General features: G+C 40.7%; 2 protein-coding genes across 5 annotated transcripts; one reads left to right on the top strand and one right to left on the bottom strand.

Annotated features, from left to right (window-relative positions):
- Positions 1-407: 407 nt before the first annotated feature.
- Positions 408-12,843, bottom strand: kbtbd8.S (kelch repeat and BTB (POZ) domain containing 8 S homeolog). 4 transcript variants are annotated; one of them, XR_005961037.1, is made up of 5 exons: positions 9,802-11,092; positions 8,012-8,222; positions 4,214-5,328; positions 2,382-2,577; positions 1,432-1,563 (listed from the first exon to the last, which is right to left on the bottom strand). XR_005961037.1 is itself a non-coding variant. In XM_018261485.2 (4 exons), exons 1-4 carry the CDS (start codon positions 12,704-12,706, stop codon positions 1,103-1,105), a joined length of 1,803 nt encoding a protein of 600 aa, XP_018116974.1. In that variant the 5' UTR covers positions 12,707-12,843; the 3' UTR covers positions 408-1,102. The 4 variants fall into 4 exon arrangements, 3 of the variants coding, with proteins under 3 accessions (XP_018116974.1, XP_018116975.1, XP_018116976.1); XM_018261485.2 differs by lacking the exons at positions 2,382-2,577; positions 9,802-11,092 and adding an exon at positions 12,691-12,843 and having other exon boundaries at positions 408-1,563; XM_018261486.2 differs by lacking the exons at positions 2,382-2,577; positions 9,802-11,092 and adding an exon at positions 12,557-12,696 and having other exon boundaries at positions 408-1,563.
- LOC108715926 (clumping factor A) lies at positions 12,822-22,590 on the top strand. Its single transcript, XM_018261488.2, has 3 exons — positions 12,822-12,953; positions 18,019-18,172; positions 20,926-22,590. The coding sequence occupies exons 2-3, from the start codon at positions 18,121-18,123 to the stop codon at positions 22,494-22,496; spliced, it is 1,623 nt and encodes a 540-aa protein (XP_018116977.1). The 5' UTR covers positions 12,822-12,953; positions 18,019-18,120; the 3' UTR covers positions 22,497-22,590.
- The last annotated feature ends 3,266 nt before the right edge of the window (positions 22,591-25,856 follow it).

Genomic DNA, 25,856 nt, shown 5'->3' on the forward strand with positions numbered 1-25,856 from the left:
CAATATGTAAATTAAGAAAGGAAAGGGAAATCACGTAACTTTTCACCAACAAACAAGTTAAAAAAAAATAGTTTACTATAGTCCACTTTTTCCTTTCCCACCCCTAATTTGCATTTGCAAATCAGGACTCGGTTCGGGATTCAGCCTTTTTCAGCCGAATCTTTCCTTATGCCAGGCCAAACCGAATCCCAATATGCATATGTAAATTAGGCGAGGAAAGGGAAATTGTAACTTTGTTACTTTTTCCTTTCCCACCCCTAATTTGCATATGCAAATTAGAAATTGGTTCACTATTTGGCCGAATCTATCACAAAGGATTTGTGGATTCAGTGCATCCCTAGAATCAACATACCTATTGGTTACTACTTACTGGTTAAAGGCCAACTTCAAAGTAGCGTCAGAGTTAGGGTACTTGGGATGATCGGAATCCCCATCCTGTTTTAGAGCCGCAAACTCTCTTTAGTACAAATGCCAACAAACGATTACACAAGAATAAAATAAATAGGTGGAACTGCTCCCTTAAAAACCTAGCTGCAGTTGTTAATGCTAGATCTACTCCCCTATAGTGCATAGATATTCTGTATCTTACAAAGGAAAAGATATATATAATTTACTTTAAATAATCCCTTGAATGCCAAAACCTCCCCCCGACCCTTAATGAAACCACTCTAGCACCAAAAACTGGTTCTACATTACAACAAAACAGAGTTGGCTAACCTGTACCACACACACACACACTAGCACACAAAAAATTCTCTCTCAACTACAACTCCCAGCATCTTCCAACAGGTGACTGTCAGACAACACCGAGAGTTATAGTTTGGCAACAGCTGAATTGCCATAGGTTAGCAACCATGTACCATGCGAAAAAAACGCCGATAATTGCACTTTGTAAACATAGAGTTCACCAAAAATAAATGGTGAAAAAAAAATTAAAAAAAAGATAAACTGATGTAGCTCGACCCCTTCACCAAAACTCCTACTGCAACTTTTCTAAGCACCCGTCCCAAGTACAAGACGTGTCCATGTCAAACGAAATACTGACAGTTGCGAAGTTTCCGACAGTTTGGTTACACGGTGTCAGCAGGAGAAAGGTCGGAGATCAGAGAACTTTCTGAAGACACTGTGGATAGAGTTTAGCGACTGCACATTCAAAGTGGCGGCCAAGATCCCACAGCCGCTCGGGAGTTTCGTACACTTTTTTCCAACTGTCGGCTATCTCGTCGTATTGGTAGAGAGAGTTTTTCCTGCTCGTCCGGAACACAAACTCTTCAACGCTGACTTGGGTCGCTCGGACGAAGAGGTGAAGTTTACTTTTAAAAACCACCAGCTTGATGTACGGGTTTGAAGACTGTTCACAGGGAAGATCTTTCTTTCGAGTCCACCGGTTTTGTTCGACGTCGTAGGCCTCCACGGTGAGAACGCGGTGGTTTGCGCGGCTTCCGGCCACGTAGTAAATAGAATCTTTGTATACAGCTGCCATTCCCTGGACTCGGGGCGCAGTCATGGGAGTTAGGTAACACCAGTAGTCTCTTGGTGGGTCATAGCAGAGGAACACGTCCCCTAGATTATAAAATTACAAGATTAATATCTGATACAAATAACATGTATATATTTATATATGTTAGAGGGAGATACCACTAATCGGTTTCAAATTTTCAGCTGCACTAGGACAATTTGTCCTGTATTTATACATTGACCTTAAGTGTTTTAAAAGAGAAGGAAAGGCTAAAACCCCCTGTGACAAGTTTGAAGTCCTGGATCATTGCTGTTATTGACAAGCTCAAACTTTAGCCTCGTGCAATAAGTTCACTACATAAAATATGCCATTTTTAGCCATTTTTAGGGTTTAGTTCTCCTTTTAAAGGGAATATTATAATACATATTTGTGTCCTTGCGATGATACAAGTGATGGAATAACATTACATGCACTGATTTCTAGTTTGGTCAACCAAGAGGTGGTGACTTGATAGCCTTGTCTCAAAACGTACACATTCCACTTAACGTTATTGCCTTCTGTAATTTTCCCAGCTCAGTTATATCAATTTAGTACATAGATGCCCAAACACAGGTATACAGAGAAAGTAAGTTCTGGATATACAATAAACTATATCCTCAAACTGTCGAAAGGAAACAATATGGTAAACTCCCACACATAAGCATAAATAAAACTATACATAAGTGTGTCCGAACTAACTGTACCATCATAAAGCAGTGTCTGGGGGATCAACATGGCAGCGCCCACTGATATGTGTGAAATGAAAGGATATACAAGCAGAATATACTTTGCATAATAAGCTATGACCTTATAGCAATCTGTTACAGGAAAATAAAAAAAATAAAAGAAAGGAAAGATAAGTTGTTTATCAAACAAATCTTACCTGGTAACGACTCAATCACAACATGGGAATACGAGTTGCAAGATAAAAGAATACTCCATGATTTCAAAAGAGCCATTTGTTGTTAGACAACAGCACAGCAGCATTCTTAAGCACATACCAATATATTATATGTGCACATTAGAGCAAGAATAATACAAAAACATGGGCAGAAAAAATGCTTCCTTCAAAGAAGGACCTAGGCATAATAATGGAAAAATAAAAATTAAAGGTGGCTCACATAAGTTGACCCAGTATGTATTGGAGGTATTAAATTCTGTTAAGGCAGGATTTATAAGTAACATATATCTCCAAAAATTGTTCCTCAGAGGAGGGAACTATTGTCTTGACTTCAGTCTTCACTTTTATTTATTATTTTTTAAATGATTTGCCTTCTTTGTCTGCCTTCCCAGCTTTCAAATGAGGGACACTATAGTAAATGAAATGAGGGACATTTATGTTAAAGGATAAGTAAACCTTAAAAAATAAGTGAATTTTGTAAGTACTTTTGCAATGTACGTTCATTATTTTTTTAATGCCAAGATATTAGGGGATACATGTGCTGTTAATATGAATGAATTTTGTTACAACAGCACCACCTGCTGGTCAGTTTATGACTATTCTGACCACCAAGTAGTCAAGGAAGTTGTCAGGAGAAAGAAAGAGGCTGCTCTGATGTTCTTCTGCTTAGGGAAAAAATGTTAAACCTTTCTCAAATCTTTCTTAACCAGAAAAACATCAGAGCAGCCTCTTTCTCTCTCCTTGACTACTTGTTGGTCAGAAAATGGCCATCAGAAGGCGCTGTTGTAACAAAATTCACCGATGTTAAAGGAGACATATAAAAGAAATGAAAAAACCCTAATTTCATAGGCAATTATAAGTAATAAATTGTGTTGCTTTTACATGGTGCTAAAAATTAATATTATCTTTAAAAATAGCCCCTTTATTGGAGCTCCCTGTAGATGGTCTCTGGTCTCTGTCTGTGTTTCAAATGAGGGGTGGGTGTGTCCTAACGGTCCCTGCCAGAAGCACGGTAGGAGGGGGACAGTCAATCACAGCCCTGCAGTCCACACAAGCACAGACAGGCTTCAGTTCCCTATCAGGTCCTGCTAGCTGCTGATTGGTTCCTGTCCTACAGTGCAGTGAGCTGTCAACAGCCGGCCCCCCTGCACAGCCTGGGAATTCAGGGAGCAGGAAGTAGAAGAGAAGGGAGGGATTATTAGGGTTTTTACAGAAATATTCAATAAATCAGCCTGAAACACTACTTTTTAAGCACAATTCTTCTATATCTAAATGAGTATAATGCACTGGTACATTCTTGTTTTTTTTTTTTTTTTTACATAAAATGTCTCCTTTTAACAGTACATAAAGCTTTTAATAACTTGGAATAAAAAATAAATAAATAATGAATGTACATTGCAAAAGTGCTTAGAATAGCCCCTTATCAATTTTACATTCACTAATTTTAAGGTTTACGGTTCCTTTAAGACACACAGTTGCCCTTCAAAAACATGGAGAATACACCAATCTGCAATTTAAAAGGGTATTCAGGTCTATGCAGAGAATTAAAGGAGAGACAAATATAATGTTAAGTGATTGGCATGATGAAGATGAGACAGTTTCAAGTGTGAAACATTGCATTTTCAGGTTATGCGTAATAAATTAGCTGAACGCCACTGAAGACAGTTGAGCATATTCGAGTTTTCCTCATTCACAGCTGCAATGGGGGTTTTACTGGGAGGCTCCCAGTCCTGTGCCTGGAAAAATGATGGCAGCAGCAGGAGTGCAGAGGATACCTACACTGCCATTTAAAAACAATGAATAAAATGGCTTACCCTGTAAAATATAGATCTTGTCTTTGTATTCCACGGCGCTATGAAACTCCATTGCCACTGGCATTAAACTCACGGCTGTCCAACAGTTGTCTCTTGTATCATAGCATTCGACAGATTTAAGCGGATTGCGTCCGTCCCCTTCGTAAACACGGCCCCCTATAGCATATAATTTACCACAACAATGAACCAGTTTGCAGCCTATTCGCGCTCGGAGGAGGGGAGCCTTCGCTAGCCATCGATTGCTTGAATGGTCGTACATCCAGAAGTCACTTTCTGCCTTGTGGTCTATGCAGACATCATTGTTGCTCGGCCTGTACCCCCCGGCGATGTAGAGTTCATTATCGGGGGTCACAAGGATCCCTACTTCTCTCAAGTCACCAGGCGGTTTGCATAGTTTATAGACTTTTCCTGTCAGCGTGTCCAGACAAGGCACAGTTTGCTTTTTTCCTGAGTGTTTGTTTGCGGCCTCGAAGCAGATGATCATTTCAGAAGCGGTCATGCCCAGCCTCCGAGTACAGCAGTTGGCACTGATCTTTCCCTTCTGTACCCAGTTTATGGGCATAGCCTGTGCAAATATGGGAGGGATCTGTTCGACAAATGTCTCTTCCATGAGGGGCATGCGGATACATTTGGCAAATATTTCCGGAAGGTGCAGTTCTCTCGTCTCCTGCTCGTGTTCATACCAACTGATGATGCTGTCGTAAACGTGTTCTTCCTTATCGACGTCCAAGTCGTCGCTGTTCAATATGCTTATGAGCTGCTCTTTCGTCAGGTGCAGAAACTCTTGCTCTTTGGTGACGTGCAGAAACTTTTTACGGATGTAGTCTTGGGCTTTCTCCTTCAGTTCCTGATGGCCGTAGTGATCAGCAAAGCTAAAGACTCCAATAGAGTTTTGTGGTTCCAAGCGACTGACCATATACTGCGCGCACTGATCCTGGAGAGAGGGGATCTGGAAGATACTAGCCGCCGTGAATAAAGCTTGGACGTTGGCTTCAGTCAGCTGAACTCTGGATGTATATGCATAGTTCAATACAAGTTGCATGGACTCCGCTTCAATTCCAAATAACCGCACTTCTTTCTGGGTGCTCTCGGTAAGGCCGCTAGTGAACATAGATCTAATTTAAACAAAAAAAGAAAAAAAAAAAGGATATTATTTTAAATTTTTGCTGGGATAGATCGATAGATTAAAGGGCACGTAAAGGCAAAGAAATAAAATCCCATTTTTACTTTCTTTAATGAAAAAGAAACCTATCTCCAATATACTTTAATTAAGTTTTTATAAGAAACCTGACTGTATGCAGTGCAATTCTCCCTTCATTTACTGCTGTGGATAGGAATTGTCAGACGGTCCCTAACTCGCTCTGCAGGGAAACAATCATACTTATGAACAGCAGGGGGAGCTCCCACCTTACTTCCCAGCCATGCAGAACCCAAGCAGCTTTGTTTATGATGATCCCTAAGCAGCCCAGACCACACTGAGCATGTGCACAGTCTTAGTCTTGCAAAGATGTTTAAAAAAGTTACAAGATGGTGACCCCCTGTAGCCAACTTTGAAAGCATAAATTATTCGTTTGATTAGGCTTGTAGTGCAGTAAGTTCGTGTTTATGTTTAGTATACAAAATACAGCATTTCTAGCCTTATTCTATTTTAGACTTTACATGCCCTTTAAACTCAATGGATCGGCACTGCCTTCTTGTGTTGAAATAGTTCCTTACAGCATCTGTATAAGAAAGGAACGTCCCTCAATGCTGGAACACAGACACTGTACCATGATGTATAAATAAAGGACACATTTATATACATGTACGGTATATAGGAATAAACACTAGTATAGATGTATATAGTGTTAGGTATGGGACCGGTTATCCAGAATGTTTGGGACATGGGGTTTTCCGGAGAAAAGATCTTTCTGTAATTTGGATCTTCATACCTTAAAGGGGTGGTTCACCTTTAAGTTAACTTCAAAAGACCAGTAACGTAGAAAATATTTTTTGAAAAATTTGTTTCTACATAACGAAAAAACACACCAAGACACTTTTAACTTTAAATAAAGTCTTTATTATATCCATCATGCGGCGCTTGATTTCTCCTCCCTGGCTATCACCAATAGAAGGCAGGGAGGAGAAATCGAGCGCCGCAAGTTTTGGAAGAGGAGCGCAAGCAGAAAATCAGTACGTTATCTCTTAATTTAAAGTTATCTCTTAATTAATTTAAAGTTATCTCTTAATTTAAAGTTAAAAGTGACTTGGTGGTTTTTTTTTTTTCAAATTTTTTTTATGTTACTGGTCCTTTAAGCATGTTATAGAATGGCTAACTCTAAGCAATTTGTCTACATTATTTATTTTTTTATAGTTAATGAATCAGTTGCCCTTTTCTTCTGGCTCTTTCCAGCTTTTAAATGGGGGTCACTGACCCCATCTGAAAAAACAAATGCTCGGTAAATATAAACATTTATTGTTATTTCTACTTTTTACTACTCATCTTTCTATTCAGGCCTCTCCTATTCCAGTCTCTTATTCAAATCAGTGCATGGTTGCTAGGGGAATCTGCATCCTGGCAAACTAGAGAGCTGCTGAATAAAAAGCTAAATAAATAAAAAAACAAATAAATTGCAAATTGTCTCAGAATCACACTCTACATCATGCTAACAGTTCATTTAAAGGTAAACAACTCCTTTAAGTCTACTAGAAAATCATGTAAATATCAAATAAACCCAATAGACTGGTTTTGCTTCCAATAAGGATTAATTATATCTTAGTTGGGATCAAGTACAAGCTACTGTTTTATTATTACACAGAAAAAGGAAATCATTTTTAAAAAGTTGAATTATTTGATTATAATGGAGTCTATGGGAGACGGCCTTTCATCATTTGTACATTTTATAGCTGGTTTTGTTATAGTCGACAATCCAGTATTTTATTAAATGATTTGCCTTCCTCTTCTGCTATTTTTTACCAGCTTTCCAATTGGTTGGGGGGGGGGCAGTAATCTCAGCAGCCAAATAACTTGCTCTGTGAGGCTACAACTGTTTCAGTTTCATTTTTCCGTATTTATCAATATCTTCCAGTCTCTTTTTAAAACCACAGATGAATTTCCAAATAGAAATGCTACAGAACCAAAAGCTACATTTTTTCAAACCCACAAAAAAAAAAAAAGAAAGAAAAAAAAGAAAGAAATGAAGTATATTAAAGGGGTGGTTCACCTTTGAAATAACTTTTAGTATAATGTAGAGAGTGATATTTTTTGATAATTTGCAATTATATTTCATTTTTTTTTATTTGTGTTTTTTTTTAGTTATTTGGCTTTTTATTCAGCAGCTCTCTAGTTTGCAATTTCAGCAGTGTGGTTACGAGGTCCAAATTCCCCTAGCAACCATGCACTTAATTGAATAAGAGACTGGAATATGAATAGGAGAGGCCTGAATAGAAAAATGAGTAATAAAAAGTAACAATAACAATACATTTGTAGCCTTACAGAGCATTTGCTTTTTAGAAGGGGTCAGCGACACCCATTTGAAAGCTGCAAAGAGTCATGGCTAGAGCTTGGCTAGAGGTGGTTCGCTTTAAGTTAACTTTTATAATGTTATAAAATGGCTGAACCTGGCAACTTTTCAGTTGGAATTTTTTATTTCTTAAAGTTTAATAAAATAAGTTAGAAAATTGCATTAAACAATCAAGAAGCCCAAAAAACAAAACAAAAAAAACCCTTGCCTTTAATTGTGCCCTAACTCATTGATTCCCACCAGTATTAGAAGAGGCATAATGATAATGACGTGGCTATGCTTGAGCAGCTCATACCTGAAGTAAGGACTGATTGCTGCAAGAACATTTCTGTGACAAGAAAAATGTTTCCCGTGATCCACTTGTACCACGATATCAGTCAGCTTGCCCTCGTCGTACATTGCTTTGAGTTGCTGGAGAATACTGCAGGCATGATAGGGGTCCATAGCACTGCTGACAGGATTGCAAGGGGGGATTCCATTCTGTGACTGTATATACTTGGCTACTTCTGAAATATCAAACAGAGATGCCCAGTTACAATGATTGATGTACCCTCATAACGTTGTTCAAATTCATTTCCAAGTAAGACCACACAAGTCCATACAAATTGGGTGGGCTGGATACCAATTATACAATTACACTGAAGGCCCATGAACACTCATTTGGAGTGGGGATGCAACGAATTCAGGATTTGGTTTGGGATTCTGCCTTTTTCAGCAGGATCTGGCCAAACCCTTCCGCCCGGCCAAACCCTTCCAGCCCGCCCAGACCCTTCCAGCCCGCCCAGACCCTTCCAGCCCGCCCAAACCCTTCCAGCCCGCCCAAACCCTTCCAGCCCGCCCCTCTGAAAGCCTTCCAGCCCGCCCCTCTGAAAGCCTTCCAGCCCGCCCCTCTGAAAGCCTTCCAGCCCGCCCCTCTGAAAGCCTTCCAGCCCGCCCCTCTGAAAGCCTTCCAGCCCGCCCCTCTGAAAGCCTTCCAGCCCGCCCCTCTGAAAGCCTTCCAGCCCGCCCCTCTGAAAGCCTTCCAGCCCGCCCCTCTGAAAGCCTTCCAGCCCGCCCCTCTGAAAGCCTTCCAGCCCGCCCCGCCAAACCCTTCCAGTGATTATCCAGTCTTCTATGGCCAAATAAACAGCCAACTTCTTCAAGAGTAGCAGCATATATTGCCGCACATAAAATGAAGCATTCCAACTGGTAGGCCAATCAGATTAGTGTGAATTTCACGGGTATGGGCAAACGAAGATCTAACTGAAAGCCCCACAGGATGATTGGCTGTATATTCAGCAAGTCATAACCTGCAAAAGGGACTCTAAAATTAACCATTAAACACCCATGAGTATAGTTAAATTGATACTGTCGTGGGAATAAATATTTTTATTTTAAATGAATCAGTTAATAGTGCTGCTCCAGCAGAATTCTGCACTGAAATCCGTTTCTCAAAAGAGCAAACAGATTTTTTTATATTAAATTTTGAAATCTGACATGGGGCTAGACGTATTGTCAATTTCCCAGTTGCCCCCAGTCATGTGACTTGTGCTCTGATAAAGTTCAGTCACTCTTTACTGCAAGTTGGAGTAATATCACCCCTCCCTTCCCCGCCAGCAGCCTAACAGAACAATGGGAAGGTAACCAGATAGCAGCTCCCTAACACAAGATAACAGCTGCCTGGTAGATCTAAGAACAACACTCAATAGTAAAATCCAGGTTCCACTGTGACACATTCAGTTACATTGAGTAGGAGAAACAACAGCCTGCCAGAAAGCAGTTCCATCCTAAAGTGTTGGCTCTTTCTGAAAGCACATGACCAGGCAAAATGACCAGAGATGCACCTACACACCAATATTACAAAATACACTTGCTGGTTCAGGAATGAAATTTTATATTGAAGAGTGAATTATTTGCAGTGTAAACAGTGTAATTTAGAAATAAAAAATACATCATAAAAATCACGACAGAATCTCTTTAAAGACTACATAAAACACAAACCAGTCATTCCACACTTTGCTTATATAGATCATTGCACAGACTGTTCAGGGATACAGTTAGTACCATAGCCTGGGAAGTAAAAGAGGAAAGTACAGGAATTATTACCAGTGGAAGCTGTTATAGAGGAAGGTGTCTGTGCCATATTCATGGGAGCTGTAGGTAAAGGTGGTGAATAAAGTAAAGGATTCAGAGCCATAGCCAGGGAAACTGCAGAAGAAAGAAAAAGAGAAGCCAGAGCTAAACCCAAGTAGCTGAACACAATAAGCTGGGCAGTCGCTTCCTTGGGTGTTTCAGATCACAGAGAATAGAGGATAGAGATTTCTTGCAATACATCATTTTCCCTTCACCTTCATGATAACATTTAGTACCGTATATACTCGAGGATAAGCAGAGTTTTTCAGCACCCAAAATGTGCTGAAAAAGTCTACCTTGGCTTATACTCAGGTCAGCATAAAGCAGGCATGTCCAAAGTGTGAAACAGAAAGTTACGGTATCAAAGATCGGTGCGCTCACGATTGAAAAAGTTAATTGCCGGTACATAAATAAAAGATAACGAAATGTAGTGTAGCGTTCTTCTTTCCAGGGGTTAACGAAACAACGGATCTACTCGGAAAATAGATTCTTGAATGTCGGCTTATCACAGCAGTTGGTATCGTAATGGTGCAGGGGAGAACCGGTTTTCTTAAATGTCTGGAAAAGAAGCTCTTATAGTGTAATATTGGCGGAGATCGTGAATTGTCCTCCTGGAAGTGCCGCTTTTCCCTCTCGACAGGCCCAGGGACAGGGCAGCGGCTTTTCCACTTCATCGTGTTTCACAGGCTTCGTCACGTTTTTTTTCTTTTTCTCTGTATGTTGGTGCAGCAGTCCGGGGGTTCAGTACTGGATTTCGCTTAATCAATCTCACTCAGAGAAAAAAACCCTGACGATTTGTGGATGGATTTTGTAACCCGCCCAATAAAGATCTGGCTAATGTTTGACCTGAAATCTGTTGGCCATACGTTTGCCAATAAACTGCTCACTTGGTCAGGAGGAAGCACAATCACCAGTTTATATTGTGCCCAGTTACACCTTGCAGATCATAAGTGTTTCCATTGGTTGAATATTACTACTTTGATACAAATTGGAAACCCTGTAGAGATCAACAGAATATCATCACATTGGCATTGTTTACAGATGCAAACGGAAGTTCTATAACCCAGGAACAGCCACAAACTTATTCTGACCCTTTGTGCCAGAACATCTGTAGTTATAAGTAAAAAAAATGTATTAAAATTCCACCGAACCCTGTTGCTTGCACCACTGATTCAAGCAGACTATTAAACACTAGGGATGCACTGAATCCAGGATTCTGTCTTTTTCAGCAGGATTCGGCCGAACCTGAATTTGCATATGCAAATTAGGGGCAGGGAGGGAAATCTTGTGACTGTCACAAAACAAGGACGTAAAAAACGGTTTCCCCTTCCCACCCCTAATATGCAAATTAGGATTCGGATTGGGTATTCCGCCGAATCTTTCGCAAAGTATTCAGGGGTTCGGATAAATCCAGAAAAGTGGATTTCGTGCAGCCGTATTAAAAACAAAGATCATAAAGCAGCTGATTCAGTAGAAGTTGCAGGAAGGTGTTACCTTGTATGTCTTGCGGATGAAGCACTTAAATGTCCAGAGGGGTGTCACAATCATGCCCTAGGAATAGTGTGTGCAATGTTACTACAGGTATGGGATCCTTTATCCAGAAAGCTCTGAATTACAAAAAGGCAGTCTCCCTTAGACTCTGTTATAATCATATAATCCAAAAATTTTAAAATAAATTTCCTTTTTCTTATAATTAATCCTTATTGGAAGCAAAACCAGCCTATTGGGTTTATTTAACGTTTACATGATTCTAGTAGACTTAAGGGATAAAGATCTAAATTATGGAAAGATCCATTATCCGGAAACCCCCCATTCTGGATAACAGGTCCCATACCTGTATTGTTTACGACACACAGGAGGGTGCAGAAATCATGGTATGTAATGCCCAAGAAAGTTTTAGAAGCAACCACTGTTAAAAGGGTTGTTCATCTTTGAGTTTAGTTTGATGTAGAGAGTTGGGGACCCCAACCTTTTTTACCCATAAGCCCCATTCAAGCGTAAAGAGTTGGGGAGCAACACAAGCATGAAAAAGTTGCTGGGGTCCTAAATAAGGGCTGTGATTGGCTATTGGTAGCCCCTATATGGACTGGCAGCCTACAGGAGACTTACAAGCCAAGAATTCATAAATAAGCTCCTGCTTTGAGGCCACTGGGAGCAAAATGTCACAGTCCAGCCACTGGTTGGGGGATCACCGATGTAGAGAGCGATATTCTGAGACAATTTGCAATTGGTTTTCATTTTTTATTACTTATGTTTTTTAAGGTTATTTAGCTTTTTATTCAGCAGCTCTCCAGTTTGGTTTGCAATATCAGCAGTCTGGTTGCTAGGGTCCTACTTATCCTAGCAACCCCACACTGATTTGAATAAGAGACTGGAATGTGAACAGGAGAAGGGTCTGGGGAGTTATAAAAAGTAGCGAGAATAATACATGTTTAACTTGACAGAGCATTTTTTAAGCTGGGGTCAGTGACCCACATTTGAAAGCTGGAAAGAGTCAGAAGAAGAAGGCAAATTATTTTTAAGAAAATTATTTAAAATAAATAAATAATGAGAAGCAACTGCTTAGAATTGGCCCTTTAATGAGGAACAATATCAGTTGAATGCACTAAAAACAGAGAGATCACAGGCTCCCACAAAGCTATAAGAAGCCAAACGTTGTCCAAATCTACTGGAAGTTGCAGTAAAGCAAAAGCCACAGGTTGCAAATCCCTTGAGTGTAAATACCTACCACCATCTGCTGAAATGCTCAGTGCCCACTTCACTTAGGCGACAACTCCCATGACTGAGAGAAGCTGTTTCCCCATAGAACCAACCACAAATAACCAAAACGGAGCCGGTCTCTCCCAGCTTCAAAAAACCCACCTCCCTGTGCAGCCATTCTCCTCCTCCTCCGGCTCCAGCCTGGTCGGGAAACGTCACTTACTTCCTTTGGGGAACCCGGATGTTCCACTTCAGCCAATCACAGCTGCCGAAGTCTGTTCCTGCTGCGCGACTATTGGACGGCTCACCGCGAAGTACGCCGGTAGCTGTTGTTGTTGTCTGGGGCAAGCCGGGTGAAGAGGAGGCGGGGCGTTGCTCTGCGTGACGTGTCGCAGGCACGCGGGGTATACTGGGAGAAAGTACAAGTAAGCTGCAGCTGCTGCTGGGGAAGTTTGTGTTGTTAGTAGTAGTGGCGCCTGTGAGGAGGAGTTAGATTTTGTTAGGGAGGGACTTTGTGTAGTAAAAAGATACATAGCACCCAAATGGTTTTAATTTGGTCATTGGGGCCTGGAAACATCCCAGGTTTTTAGGTCTGACCAACTGCATGGCAGTATACAAGAACCTTTATGGCCAGAAAGGAAAACTCATCCTAAATTCTAAAGAGGAGGTTATTGTTTTATGCTCCTTCCATTGACTAATTATTGCTGTTCTCCTAACCCTGGGTCTGGGCCCACATTTCAAACAAGTCCATCAAGTTCAACCCCTCCAAATGAAAACCCAGCCCCATACACACACCCCTCCCTACTGTCACATAAATTCTATATACCCATATCTATACTAACTATAGAGTTTAGTATCACAATAGCCTTTGTATTATGTTTGTCCAAGAAATCATCCAAGTCCCTGTTATAGTCATTAACTGAATCATCATCACAACATCACCCGGCAGTGCATTCCACAACCTCACTGTCCTGACTGTGATGAACCCCCTACGTTGCTTCAAATGAAAGTTCTTTTCCTCTAGTCTGAAGGGGAGGCCTCTGGTACGGTGATCCACTTTATGGGTAAAAAGGTCCCCTGCTATTTGTCTATAATGTCCTCTAATGTACTTGTAAAGTCTAATCATGTCCCCTCACAAGCGCCTTTTTTCCAGAGAAAACAACCCCAACCTTGTCAGTCTCCCCTCATAATTTAACTCTTCCCTCCCTCTAACCAGTTTAGTTGCACTTAGTCTCTGCACTCTCTCCAGCTCATTTATATCCCTCTTAAGGACTGGAGTCCAAAACTGCCCCCATACTCCAGATGAGGCCTCACCAGGGACCTATAAAGAGACAGAATTATGTTTCATCCCTTGAGTTAATGCCCTTTTTTATACAAGACAGAACTTTATTTGCTTTAGTAGCCACAGAATGACACTGCCCAGAATTAGACAACGTGTTATCTACAAAAACCCCTAGATCCTTCTCATTTAAGGAAACTCCCAACACACTGCCATTTAGTGTATAACTTGCATTTATATTATTTTTGCCAAAGTGCATAACCTGCATTTATCAACATTGAACCTCATTTTCCAGTTTGCTGCCCAGTTTTCCAGTTTAGACAAATCACTGTGCAAAGTGGCAGCATCCTGCATGGAACCTATAGTTCTGCACAATTTAGTATCATCTGCACAAATAGAAACAGTACTTTCAATGGCCACCTCCAGGTCATTAATAAACAAGTAGAAAAGCAAGGGACCTAGTACAGAGCCCTGCGGTACTCCACTAACAACACTGGTCCAATTAGAAAATGTTCCATTTACCACCACTCTTTGTAGTCTATCTTTTAGCCAGTTCTCTATCCAGGTACAAATACTAAGTTCCAGGCCAACATTCCTTAATTTAACCGGTAACCTTTTCTGGAAAAAAATACCGGCCTTCCTATATATTTATCTTTTTTCCCTATTAATGACATTGGGATCAACCGTCATTTTTACTGGCCAGGACGGTAAAATACCGGCCAGGTGGCAACCCTATACCCTGGGTCTAGGCCCACATTTTAAGGCCCAAATTTTAAACAATGCAACAGTCTGGGGGTAGGGTTGTTACCTTTTCTGGAAAAACATACCGGCCTTCCAATATTTCTGCAATTATTTTCCTATTAATAACATTGGCATCAAGCATCATTTTTACTGGCCAGGTGGTTAGTGTAACATAGTAAGTTAGGTTGAAAAAAGACACACGTCCATCAAATTCAACCTTTTAGCTCTATATATAACCTGCCTAACTGCTAGTTAATCCTGAGGAAGATAAAAAACCCAATTTGAAGCCTCTCCAAGGGGTATATTTCTATGGGATTTTTAAAAGAGTTTTGTAGATATCAGGGTTTTAGATTTAAGCCATAAGTGGTTATTATCAAAGAACAAAGATTATAGAACATGACACTAATACAAAATTCCTGTGTTGTAGAAGAAGCTCAAGGTTAAAGGCCATTCTCTTAGGGTTGTAGAATGTTTGCACAGAACAAGGAATACATCTGTTGTCCCAAGTCACAAGTATACTTAGTGCAAGGTTAAGAAAGACACATATAGTTTCAGAAACCACAGCACCGATACCATTCTGGACATTGTGCTGACACAGTAGATGCACCTTATGTGACTTTTGTACTGAGACTATGAGTCTGTCCCTAAGATGGAAATAGAGACACAGTTATGCTTAAAGGGGAAGGAAACCTAGTCTGCGCAAACCCCCCACCCCCCCTCCCGTTTGTTGCCCACCCTCCCTCCTCCCCCTGGCCTACCAGTCCCGCTGGGCAAATGCCCCTAACTTGTTACTTACCCTTCTGCGCAGGTCCAGTCCAGGGAGTTCACAGACGACATCTTCTTCCACGAGATCTTCTTTCTGCTGTGAACGGCGCATGCGCAGTAGGATCATTTCGCCGGTACGATCTACTGCGCATGCGCGTGACTTTTGGCGCATGCGCAGTAGATCCATACCGGCGAAATGATCCTACTGCGCATGCGCCAAAACGCCGTTCACAGCAGGAAGAAGATCGCGTGGAAGAAGATGTCGTCTGTGAACTCCCTGGACTGGACCTGCGCAGAAGGGTAAGTAACAAGTTAGGGGCATTTGCCCAGCGGGACGGGTAGGCCAGGGGGAGGAGGGAGGGTTGGCAACAAATGGATGGGGGGGTGGGGGGTTTGCGCCGACTAGGTTTCCTTCCCCTTTAAACAAGAATGATGATTGGATGCCACTGGGTCAGCCCCATGAAAGAAGAAATGGTTAAATTGTAACATGTTGTATTGCTAATTGTTCTCTCCACATCCTCACAAGCTTTCAGGACTTATGAGCTATTATTTAATACTCTGTATTATATTACTCTGTATTAATGTAATCCTCAAATAAAGCTGTCTGGTTAATATCCTGAGTGAATCTGAATGGTTCAAGTCAGGCCCAGGGGGAACTTCGGGGCCAGGCTCAATTTGAGTAATTATTTATTTAAATCCAAGAGAGACTTACTCATTGTGAGCGAGAATCATATATCCCTAGTTGAGAATCATATTGATGGACGAGCAACGATATATACAAGAATATATTTATATGATCATTTTTATATGATGATATATATATATATAGAGTATATATGGGATACAACCATAACCCTGATATCTACAAGTATCAATGGGTGAAAGGGAAAGTTCGTCCTTTGACAAATACGCATTTCAAAATCCTATAGAAATGAATGGAGAGTGGCGGAATTTCACTCTAGTGGACTGTAGCGATTGCTTCAGAGGGGGAAAAAATTCCTTCCTGACTCCAAGATGCAATCAGACCAGTCCCTGGATCAACTTGTACTATGAGCTATCTCCCATAACCCTGTATTCCCTCACTTGCTAAACACCATCCAACCCCTTCTTATACCTATCTAATGTATCAGCCTGTACCCCTGATTCAGGGAGACAATTCCACATCTTCACAGCTCTCACTGTAACAAACCCCTTCCCAATATTTAGCTGGAACCTCTTTTCTTCTAATCGGAATGGGTGACCTTGTGTCAGATGGAAAGACCTACTGGTAAATAAAGCATTAGAGAGATTATTATATGATCCCCTTATATATTTATACATAGTTATCATATCACCCCTTAAGCGCCTCTTTTCCAGTGTGAACAACCCCAATTTTTTTTTTTTTACTCCACTGGCCCCACGGACATAACTTAAAGTTGCGCCAATTTCACTCTAATGTCGCATGCATGAGTGTTAGCAATAGGGATGCTCAGGAAAGTTAAGATGGCAACATTGCTGCTCTGTTAGTTTCACCCTGGCTCTGAGCAGTTTCTTTCTAAAAAGAGCACCAGCATAGGGATTACTTTCATTGGAGGGTGCCTAACACATCGGCACCCGCAGTGAATGCACCTTTCCTTATCCTTTAATGGATAAGGAAATAGATAAATTTGATAAGGACCTTTTTTGCAGCCTTAATTAGGGAGATATGTAAACATCCCATTTCCATGTCAGAAGAAGAGCTAAATGTACCTTCATGGTGCCCTTCAAGGGATTGTTCACCTTTAATTTAATTTTAAGTATGATGTAGACTGCAGTGATCCCCAACCAGTAGCTCGTGAGCAACATGTTGCTCTCCAACCCCTTGGATGATGCTCTCCGTCTCCTCAAAGCAGGTGCTTATTTTTGAATTCCAGGCTTCGAAACAAGTTTTAATTGCATAAAAACTTAGTATAGTGCCAAGTAGAGACTCTTGTAGGCTGCCAGTTCACATAGGGGCTACCAAGTAGCCAATCGCAGACCTTATTTGGAACCCCAAGGGACTTTTTCATTTTCTTGTGTTGCTCCCCAAATCTTTTTACATTGGAATGTGGCTCACGGGTAAAAAAGGTTGGGGACCCCAGATGTAGAGAGTGATATTCCGAGATGATTTGCAATTGGTTTTCATTTCTGCACTGGTTTTTTATTACTTTTTGAGTTATTCAGCCTTTTATTCAGCAGCTCTCCAGCTTGCAATTTCATCAAAATGGTTGCTAGGGCCCAAATTACCCTAGCAACCATGCATTGATCTGAACAAGAGACTGGAATATAAATTACGAGGACCTGATTAGAAATATGAGTAAAAAAAAAACTAGCAATAACAATACATTTGTAGCCTTACTGAGCAGTTGCTTTTAGATGGGGTCAGTGACCACCATTTAAAAGCTGGAAAGAATCAGAATAAAAAGGCAAATAATTAAAAAACTATAAAAAAACTAATATTGAAAACTTGCTTAGAATTGGCCATTCTATAACATACTGAAAGTTAAGGTAAACCATCCCTTCTCCATAATGTACACCAGTATTTGTGCTACTCACTGGAGCCCCCAAATTAGTTGCCATCCTAGAGTTCTTCCCAGTGCATTGCTGCTTGGGGATGCATTGCAACAGAGTAAGAAGTGTCTACATTAGCTAAAGGTTTGTATGAATACAACTACATTGCTGTTAATATGTGCGTTTCTTTGTTTCAGATCTCATCAACCAGATCTTTCTACTACTTGAGTACCCTCAAAGGTGGATTGTGACGAGACTGATAAAGAACTTTGAGGCAAATCCATCATCACACAGACTCAATGAGAAGCCAGTTAAAGCGCCTTGCTCTGTTGCAGGCATTCAATCGACGAAGTAATTTTGGGAATGTTTTATTGTCTTTATGTGTAACAGATTTATTCACATAACTGGTTAGTGGTCAATGCAGGCAACAGGCAGTAATAAATCAGTTAGGCAGGGGCTACATCGTTGAGTGAACGTGAAGAGGTGTTTTACCTTTTTAATTAACGTTTAGTATGATGAGTGATATTCTGAGACAATTTGCATTTGGTTTTCATTTTTTATTATTTGTGGTTTTTGAGTTATTTAGCTTGTTATTCAGCAGCTCTCCAGTTTGCAGTTTCAGCCATCTGATTGCTATGGTCTAAATTAATCTAGCAACCATGCACTGATTTGAATGAGGCACTGGAATATGAATAGGAGAGGCCTGAATAGAGTGATAAAATGTAGCAATAACAATAAAGTTGTAGCCTTACTGAGCAGTCGTGTTTAGATGGAGTCATTTGAAAGTTGGAAAGCGTTAGAAGGAGGCAAATTATTCAAAAACTATAAAAAGAAAAGTTGCTTAGAATTAGTCATTCTATAACATACTGAAGCTAAACCTCACATTTAACGGTCCAGTACTGCAGTGGCATAACGTCCCACAGCCTCCTGTGACTCTAACAGAAGAAGCACTAGTCAGAACATACAGGTCCTTGGGTCTTGACTGGGCAGGTCCTTACACATTTTTTTGACCCCTTTGTTTTGGTAGCTACCTGTATATTTGTGTATATCCTGAAATGTACTTAAACTATGAAGTGATCAAGGCAATATATCGATTTTCAGTTGAAATAAATGCACAGAGTAGACAAGTACACCTTTTATAAACACATCCATACCATATCCAATTGCTAAATGAATCTGTGTACATTAGACAACATTTGTAAATTTTATTATTATTGTATATTATTTTATATGGGATTCATACCTTAAGTCTACAAGAAAATCATGTAAACATTAAATAAATCCAATAGGCTGGTTTTGCTTGCAATAAGGATTAATTATATCTTAGTTGGGATCAAGTACAAGCTACTGTTTTATTATTAAAGTTGAATTGAGTCAATTGGAGATGGCCTTTCCATAATTTAAAGCATTTTGGGTAACGGGTTTCCGGATAATGTATCCCATACCTGTACCTACATAAGATAACCTCCCCAAGACAACAAGGCCAGACTCAGACTTTGATACGGGTGAAACTTCAAGGCTGAATGAGCGACAGAAATAATGTAACAGTACAAGAGAGTAGGGTAAAAAATATTCAAAATGGACGAGAGGGTGTTTTAAAAATCAGAAGTTAGAGAATGTACACAAATGCAACAGAAAAAGAAAGAGCATAAGGTTAAGGCAAAAAAAGGAAACAAATTAGTGAAGTTACATTGTTACATAGTTAACTTGGGTTGAAAAAAGACAAAGTCCATCAAGTTCAACCCCTCCAAATGAAAACCCAGCATCCATACACACACTTCTCCCTACTTTTAATTAAATTCTATATACCCATATCTATACTAACTATAGAGTTTAGTATCACAATAGCCTTTGATATTATGTCTGTCCAAAAAATCATCCCTTATGCAGATATGCGTTATCCAGAAAGCTCCAGATGACGAGAATACCATTTCCTTTAGAGTCCATTTTAAGTTGGGATGCATCGAATCAACTATGTTGGATTCAGCTGAATCCTTTGTGAAAGATTCAGCCGAAAACCGAACCCTAATTTGCATATGCGAATCAGTGAGGGGGTGGTAAAAGAGAGCTGTACGTGCAGCACTTGGCTAAAAAAATGTTTACTTCCCTGTTTTGTGACAAATGATTTTAAGGGTACGGAAAGGCACAAGGATTTGTCCGAATCCTGCTGAAAATGGCCGAATCCTGACTGAATACCGAATCCTAGATTCGGTGAATCCCTGATTTTTAGCTAATAATTCTAATTTTTAAAATGATGTAATAATAAAAGAGTACCTTGTAGTTGAGGGTAACTTAGCTGCATGGATCAATATTGGTGAGAAAAAAATCCTATTGGGGTAAATATTAGCAGAAGTAAATAAGAACCAAACTTACTCTCACTTTTTTAATTGATAGACAAGCCCCACAAAGGTCCCCTGGTCCTTCTCAACCACATCTGTGCCATCAGGTGAAGTCTTAGGGCCTCCAGTATCTACTCTACTAACTGCAGAGTCGCACAGCAGGGTTGGTGGCCTTTGGCTATCTTTGGCTATGCCACACACCCAGTTTTTAGTTGCCTTGCAGTCATTGCCAGGTCCCCACTGAGAATTAAAATAGGCCCTGGCATTTCAGGTACAGAGAGGCCCAATCAGCCCACACAGAGGCCCAAACAGCCCCCACCAGCCCACTAAATAGTGACTTTCTATAGCATCTTATAGCAGCCCCTGGCATTTGCAAGAACCCACAGATTGCCAGTCCGGGCCTGGTCATTGCTGAGCAGGAGCTAGCACCATGGAAGCTGAGCTGCTTTGCACTTGCTCCTGGCTGGAGATTGTCATCAGAGACACAGGCACCAGATGTGACTGAGCCAAAGACGTTGGCCCCCAACTCATCAAGCAGAGTGCGGCTGGCGGAGAGGGCGGTATTTGTTTTCAACAGATTAGCAGTGATTTATTTCCTCTTTAAAATAGAACAAACAAAATTTTTAGGCATAAATACTGAGACAATTGCTGGGGTCTCACTGGAAGTAGACACTCGTTTGATGTTTTAGTTCTCACTACGTGGGATTGATACAGGAACCATATTATTTTTGAAAATCTGACTTTTTCCACCCTTTTTTTCTGTAGATCATATCAGACACCTGAGGCATTCCAGGGGTCAACATCAATATTCACAGCAGCATTATGGTACACCATCTTCAGTTGATACCAGCACACCTGCTGTTTCTGATGCTGAAACACCTACAGATTCTGAACCTCGCTCGCCTGTTCCCTTCGATGCTGGCACTACTGCATGCTTTGATGCTAACTCTCCTACAGTCTCCGATGCAGGCATACCTGCAGAATCTGACCCTGGTTCAGTTGCAGAGACTGGCATTTGTACCTCTGCAACCGAACCTGTAGCATTTGACTATGCAGATTCTGCCACTGCCACAGACTTGTACAACAACTATTTTGTTGCAGACTTTGATAATGATCCTTATGAAACGGGTTCCTATGGCTACTCTGGGAATGTTTCTACGTCCTCTGATTCTGACTCATACGTATACACTGATAATGATGCCTGTGGCTATCCTGATGATGACTCCAATGCAAACGATGACACTCTCTCCTATGGCTACTCTGATGCCAGTACTTATGTATACACCATTGATTGTGGCTCTGCATACAGTGAGGCAGGCAAACCTGCTATCTCTGACTCACTTATGGAGTCTAACCCTGGCTCACCTGCAGCCTCTGACCCTGGCTCATATGCAGCCTACAACATTGGCTCATGTGCAGTCATTGATTCTGATAAATGCGCAACCTCCTTTGCAAGCTCACCTACAGTCTTTGACATAAGATCACATGACAAGTTGCCAATAGCCTTACAATCAAGAGCACCGGTAGCTTCATATGCTGCAGTCTCTAACCCAAGGTCAAATAACGAGTTGCCAATAGACTTACAATCAAGAGCACCAGTAGCTTCAAATGCTGCAGTCTCTAACCCAAGGTCAAACAATAAGATGCCATTAGCCTCACAATCTAGAGCACCAGTAGCTTCATATGCTGCAGTCTCTAACCCAAGGTCAAACAACAAGATGCCGTTAGCCTCACAATCTAGAGCACCAGCACCCTCCTACGTTGCAGTTTCAGACACAAGATCACATGGCAAGTTGCCAAAAGTCTCACAATCTAGAGCACCAGTAGCTTCAAATGCTGCAGTCTCTAACCCAAGGTCAAACAACAAGATGCCAATAGCTTCACAATCAAGAGCACCAGTACCTTCATATGCTGCAGTCTCTAATCCAAGGCCAAACAACAAGATGCCATTAGCCTCACAATCTAAAGCACCAGTAGCCTTCTACGTTGCAGTTTCTGACACAAGATCACATGCCACGTTACCATTAGCCTCACAATCTAGAGCACCAATAGCTTCACCAGCCAAAGTTTCTTCTAGAAGATTTATAGCTTCTAATGCTGGCTCACCTACAGTTTCCAACAAGGGATCACTAGTTGGCTTATCCACCGCCACAAACCCTGCCTCACAAGCTGTTTCACCCGCAGCGTCACTTACCGAAGCACCAGCAGCTTCACTGGCTGAAGTCTCTGCCCTGCCAAGGATCCAGAAACAACTAGATGCCATACATGCTGAAATACATCAGATGAGGAAAGAAATATCCTTCCACTTCAACAAACTCTTCACCCAGTGGCAGTAATTTTAAAACAATTTTGTTTTCTCAGAATCCACAAGAAAATGTTCCAGTTCTTTGTTTGTATTCCTATACATTTAAATAAAAATATTGCAGTTTTCCTCAATTTTGTTCAATTTTGTTATGCGTCCCCAGACAACCACTATTTTTTTACCACCACTATAGTTTTACCACCATTAGACAGCAATTTAGCTGATACTGCAATTATATTAATTTAGGAGATCTCACATATTGCTATATTTGTGTTTATTTATATAGCACCAAAAGTGTATGCAGTGCTTTACAAGGCGTGTATAGAAAAATGTATTATAAATCAATAAAGGAGAAATTAGGTCCCTTCACATTAAAGCTTACAATCTACAAGGAAGAGGAGACAGAATCCAAAAAGGGAGGGAGGGAAACAAATGCATTCGATGTTTGGACGATTCAGGGTAGGGTTTTGGCATAATAAGTCATGGTTGGGTGGATCAGGGGTGGGGTTATGCATCTGCAAAATAAACTTCACTTACACTATAAAAATTATTTAAATTTATTTTTTTTAGTCTTGGAATTTACGATCACAGAAAGCAGGTAGCAGCTATTTGTGGACACTTATTTGGGCAAGCATTGTATCAAGCCAAAATCTTTATGTTCCAGAATGGCACACCTGGTGCCCATACCCATACCCTGGCTGCACAATTAGATGGCGAGGAGGGAGGGCAATGTGGGGAGGAAAGTGACATCTAGGAAGAGCAAAATGGAAACCCCTTAAAGGGGTTGTTCACCTTTTAAATTAACTTATAGTATGATGTAGAGAGTGATATTCTGAAACAATTTGCAATTGGTTTTCTTTTTTATTATTTGTGTTTTTTAAGTTATTTTTAAGTTTTTATTTACCAGCTCTCCAATTTGCAGTGTCATCAATCTGGTAGCTAGGGTCCAAATTACCCTACCAACCATGCATTGCGTTGAATAAGAGACTGGGATATAATTAGGAGAGGCCTAAAACAAAATGTGAGTAATAAAAAGTAGCAATAACTATACATGTGTAGCCTTACAGAGCATTGCTGGAAAGAGTCAGAAGAAGAAGAAGCCAAATAATTTAAAAACTATAAAAAATAAATAATGACAATATATTGAAAAGTTACTTAAAATTAGCCATTCTATGACGTATTAAAGTTAACGTAAAGGTGAACCACCCCTTTAAGCATAGAGGAGGGGCAGGCAATATATGATTGACAGCTGAGACTTTTAAAAGCATTTATAACAGGTGTTGATGCTTTAATAGGAAAAAGAATTTGGGTTTCATGTTTAATTTGAAAATTACTTTTATTATACAGTTTAATCTGTCTGAGTGACAGGTGCCCTTTAAATATCCCATGCCAGAGTTGGTGGAGAATACGGTAATTAAATAAAGCAGTTAAACCTGACTGGAATACATAGGAGAGAGGCAAAGTTTTTTTTTTTGTTAAGAAAAACATTTCTCATTTCTAGGAGTTTCTTTGTTTGCTGCCATAGATGTTATAATTACGATCTTTCCTGGAAAAGATGCTTGCAAGAAAGATTGTTTCAATACACACGTGTAGAGCTGAGTTACCAGATATACAGGGAGAAACAATAGAATTCTACCTGTATCTGACGATTCAGCAGTAACAATGGCCGACGTTCAGGTACCTTCAAAGGCACCAGATCAAAATTTTTTGTCCGGCCCGGTCAATGAACCAATGAATATCCAAGTCTTCTGCAGATATCGGTCGGCTCATCTCCCATCATACACGAACCGAATATCGTACAAAAATTTTTTTCGTACGATAAAATTGTTGTGTCTATGGCCACCTTTACAGATAAAGAAAAGAAATGTTAGTGTTTGATTCTCCTTTAAGTCAGTTCATTAACTGGTGCTCAGCGGAATGTAAATTCCAGTACCATCCATCAAAGCTTTGCAAAAATATAATTAACAATACTTTTGAAAATCGCTCTATGAAATTTCCCTTGTCACAAATAAAATGCGTAATTTATTCCCTCGATCTCTGCCGGCATAATGAGTTCCTAAATGTTGCATTTCGAAAGTGTAATATAGAGACATTTCATACGTCAGTTAAAATCTAATTCATTATGCAAATCGGCATAATATTTGCAGATAATCTATTATAACGTGGATCCCGTTGGAATAAGCGAAGAAAGGATTTAACCTATTGACATAATGAAGTGGAGAATTCCCTGTAGGAGGGACATTGTCTTCCTGTCTAATGCTGAATGCCGATTCAAAGCATTGGACTTGTGTTCTTATTTGTAGAGTACAAACTATGATATTTGGTGACTTGGGAATGCTGTTCATGCACAAATGTGTTCCAAGGAGATCATAATGTATCATATGCCTTTAAAAAGCAATTAAAGTTTTTGTGAATTCATTATGGGGCCAGAGAAATTGCTTCTTTATCTATTGATCTCCCTGAAGACAGCAAGGGAGAGAGGGGTGTGCCTTACATGACAATCTTTGAAAACTAGATTGCTTTAATTCTAACTATAAATTCATGAGTGATTGCAAGGTTACAAATACTCTATCTATGCTCACTGTTGGGTGTAGCTTGAAGAACTAAATACCATCAATTACCCCATATTAGTGATGTTCCGGCCCCCCAATCCATGGTTAAACCCCTGCCCTCGAGCATCCTTGCCATGTCCAAACCCAACAGTAGGATTCACAGTCGGCCTCCCACAGGCGCGTTTTAGGGGCTGCTGTCGCCCCCCTTCTAACTTGTAGGGTTGAGGAGGGGCCGCATCACTAGTGCAGTAAGCACTATTACACTCGCTGCACTAGAAGAGCCATGTTTCCATTTTAAAAAACGGAAATTCGGCTCTTAAAGTTACAAGAGGCAGCTTTTTGCCGCCACTGGTAACTGGCCTTCCCTGTTTTCCAAATTAGGTAAACTGGGCAGGATTCTCCTAGATTGACGCAGTGATCAGACAATTTTTGATCTCCACATCATAGCCCTGCCCCATTACGTCACTTGCACATCCCCCTGCCTGGACCCAGGTTTGGACTGAGAATAAAAATAGGCCCTGGCATTTCAGGTACATAGAGGCCCAATCAGCCCACACAGAGGCCCAAACAGCCCCCACCAGCCCACTAAATACTGACTTTCTATAGCACCTTATAGCAGCCCCTCTGGCATTTGCCAGAACCCACAGATTGCTAGTCCGGGCCTGCCTGGACCGCATGCCCCTAAAGGCAGTAACCCTACCTAACAGGGTTGCCACCTTTTGGTTTGTTGCACTCTGGACAGGACGAGAGCGGTGATGTAATTGAGGCAGGAGATGTGATGTCACTGGGACAGGATGAGTGATATCAGGGGTGGGACCATGACATCAGGAGGCAGGAGTACG

This window comes from Xenopus laevis, chromosome 4S (genome assembly GCF_017654675.1).
Source record: "Xenopus laevis strain J_2021 chromosome 4S, Xenopus_laevis_v10.1, whole genome shotgun sequence".
NCBI classification, from domain to species: domain Eukaryota; kingdom Metazoa; phylum Chordata; class Amphibia; order Anura; family Pipidae; genus Xenopus; species Xenopus laevis.

What these genes read in the sequence shown, in the direction of transcription:
- kbtbd8.S (XM_018261487.2), bottom strand. Translation starts at nt 9,892, where the DNA reads ATGGCTCTGAATCCTTTACTTTATTCACCACCTTTACCTACAGCTCCC. An exon ending in CTCTATAACAGCTTCCACTG is followed by an intron (nt 8,223 to 9,801) that starts GTAATAATTCCT and finishes TTGATATTTCAG; the next exon opens with AAGTAGCCAAGTATATACAG. An exon ending in CAAGATCTATATTTTACAGG is followed by an intron (nt 1,564 to 4,213) that starts GTAAGCCATTTT and finishes TTTATAATCTAG; the next exon opens with GGGACGTGTTCCTCTGCTAT.
- LOC108715926 (XM_018261488.2), top strand. Translation starts at nt 18,121, where the DNA reads ATGAGAAGCCAGTTAAAGCGCCTTGCTCTGTTGCAGGCATTCAATCGA. An exon ending in GCAGGCATTCAATCGACGAA is followed by an intron (nt 18,173 to 20,925) that starts GTAATTTTGGGA and finishes TTTTTTCTGTAG; the next exon opens with ATCATATCAGACACCTGAGG.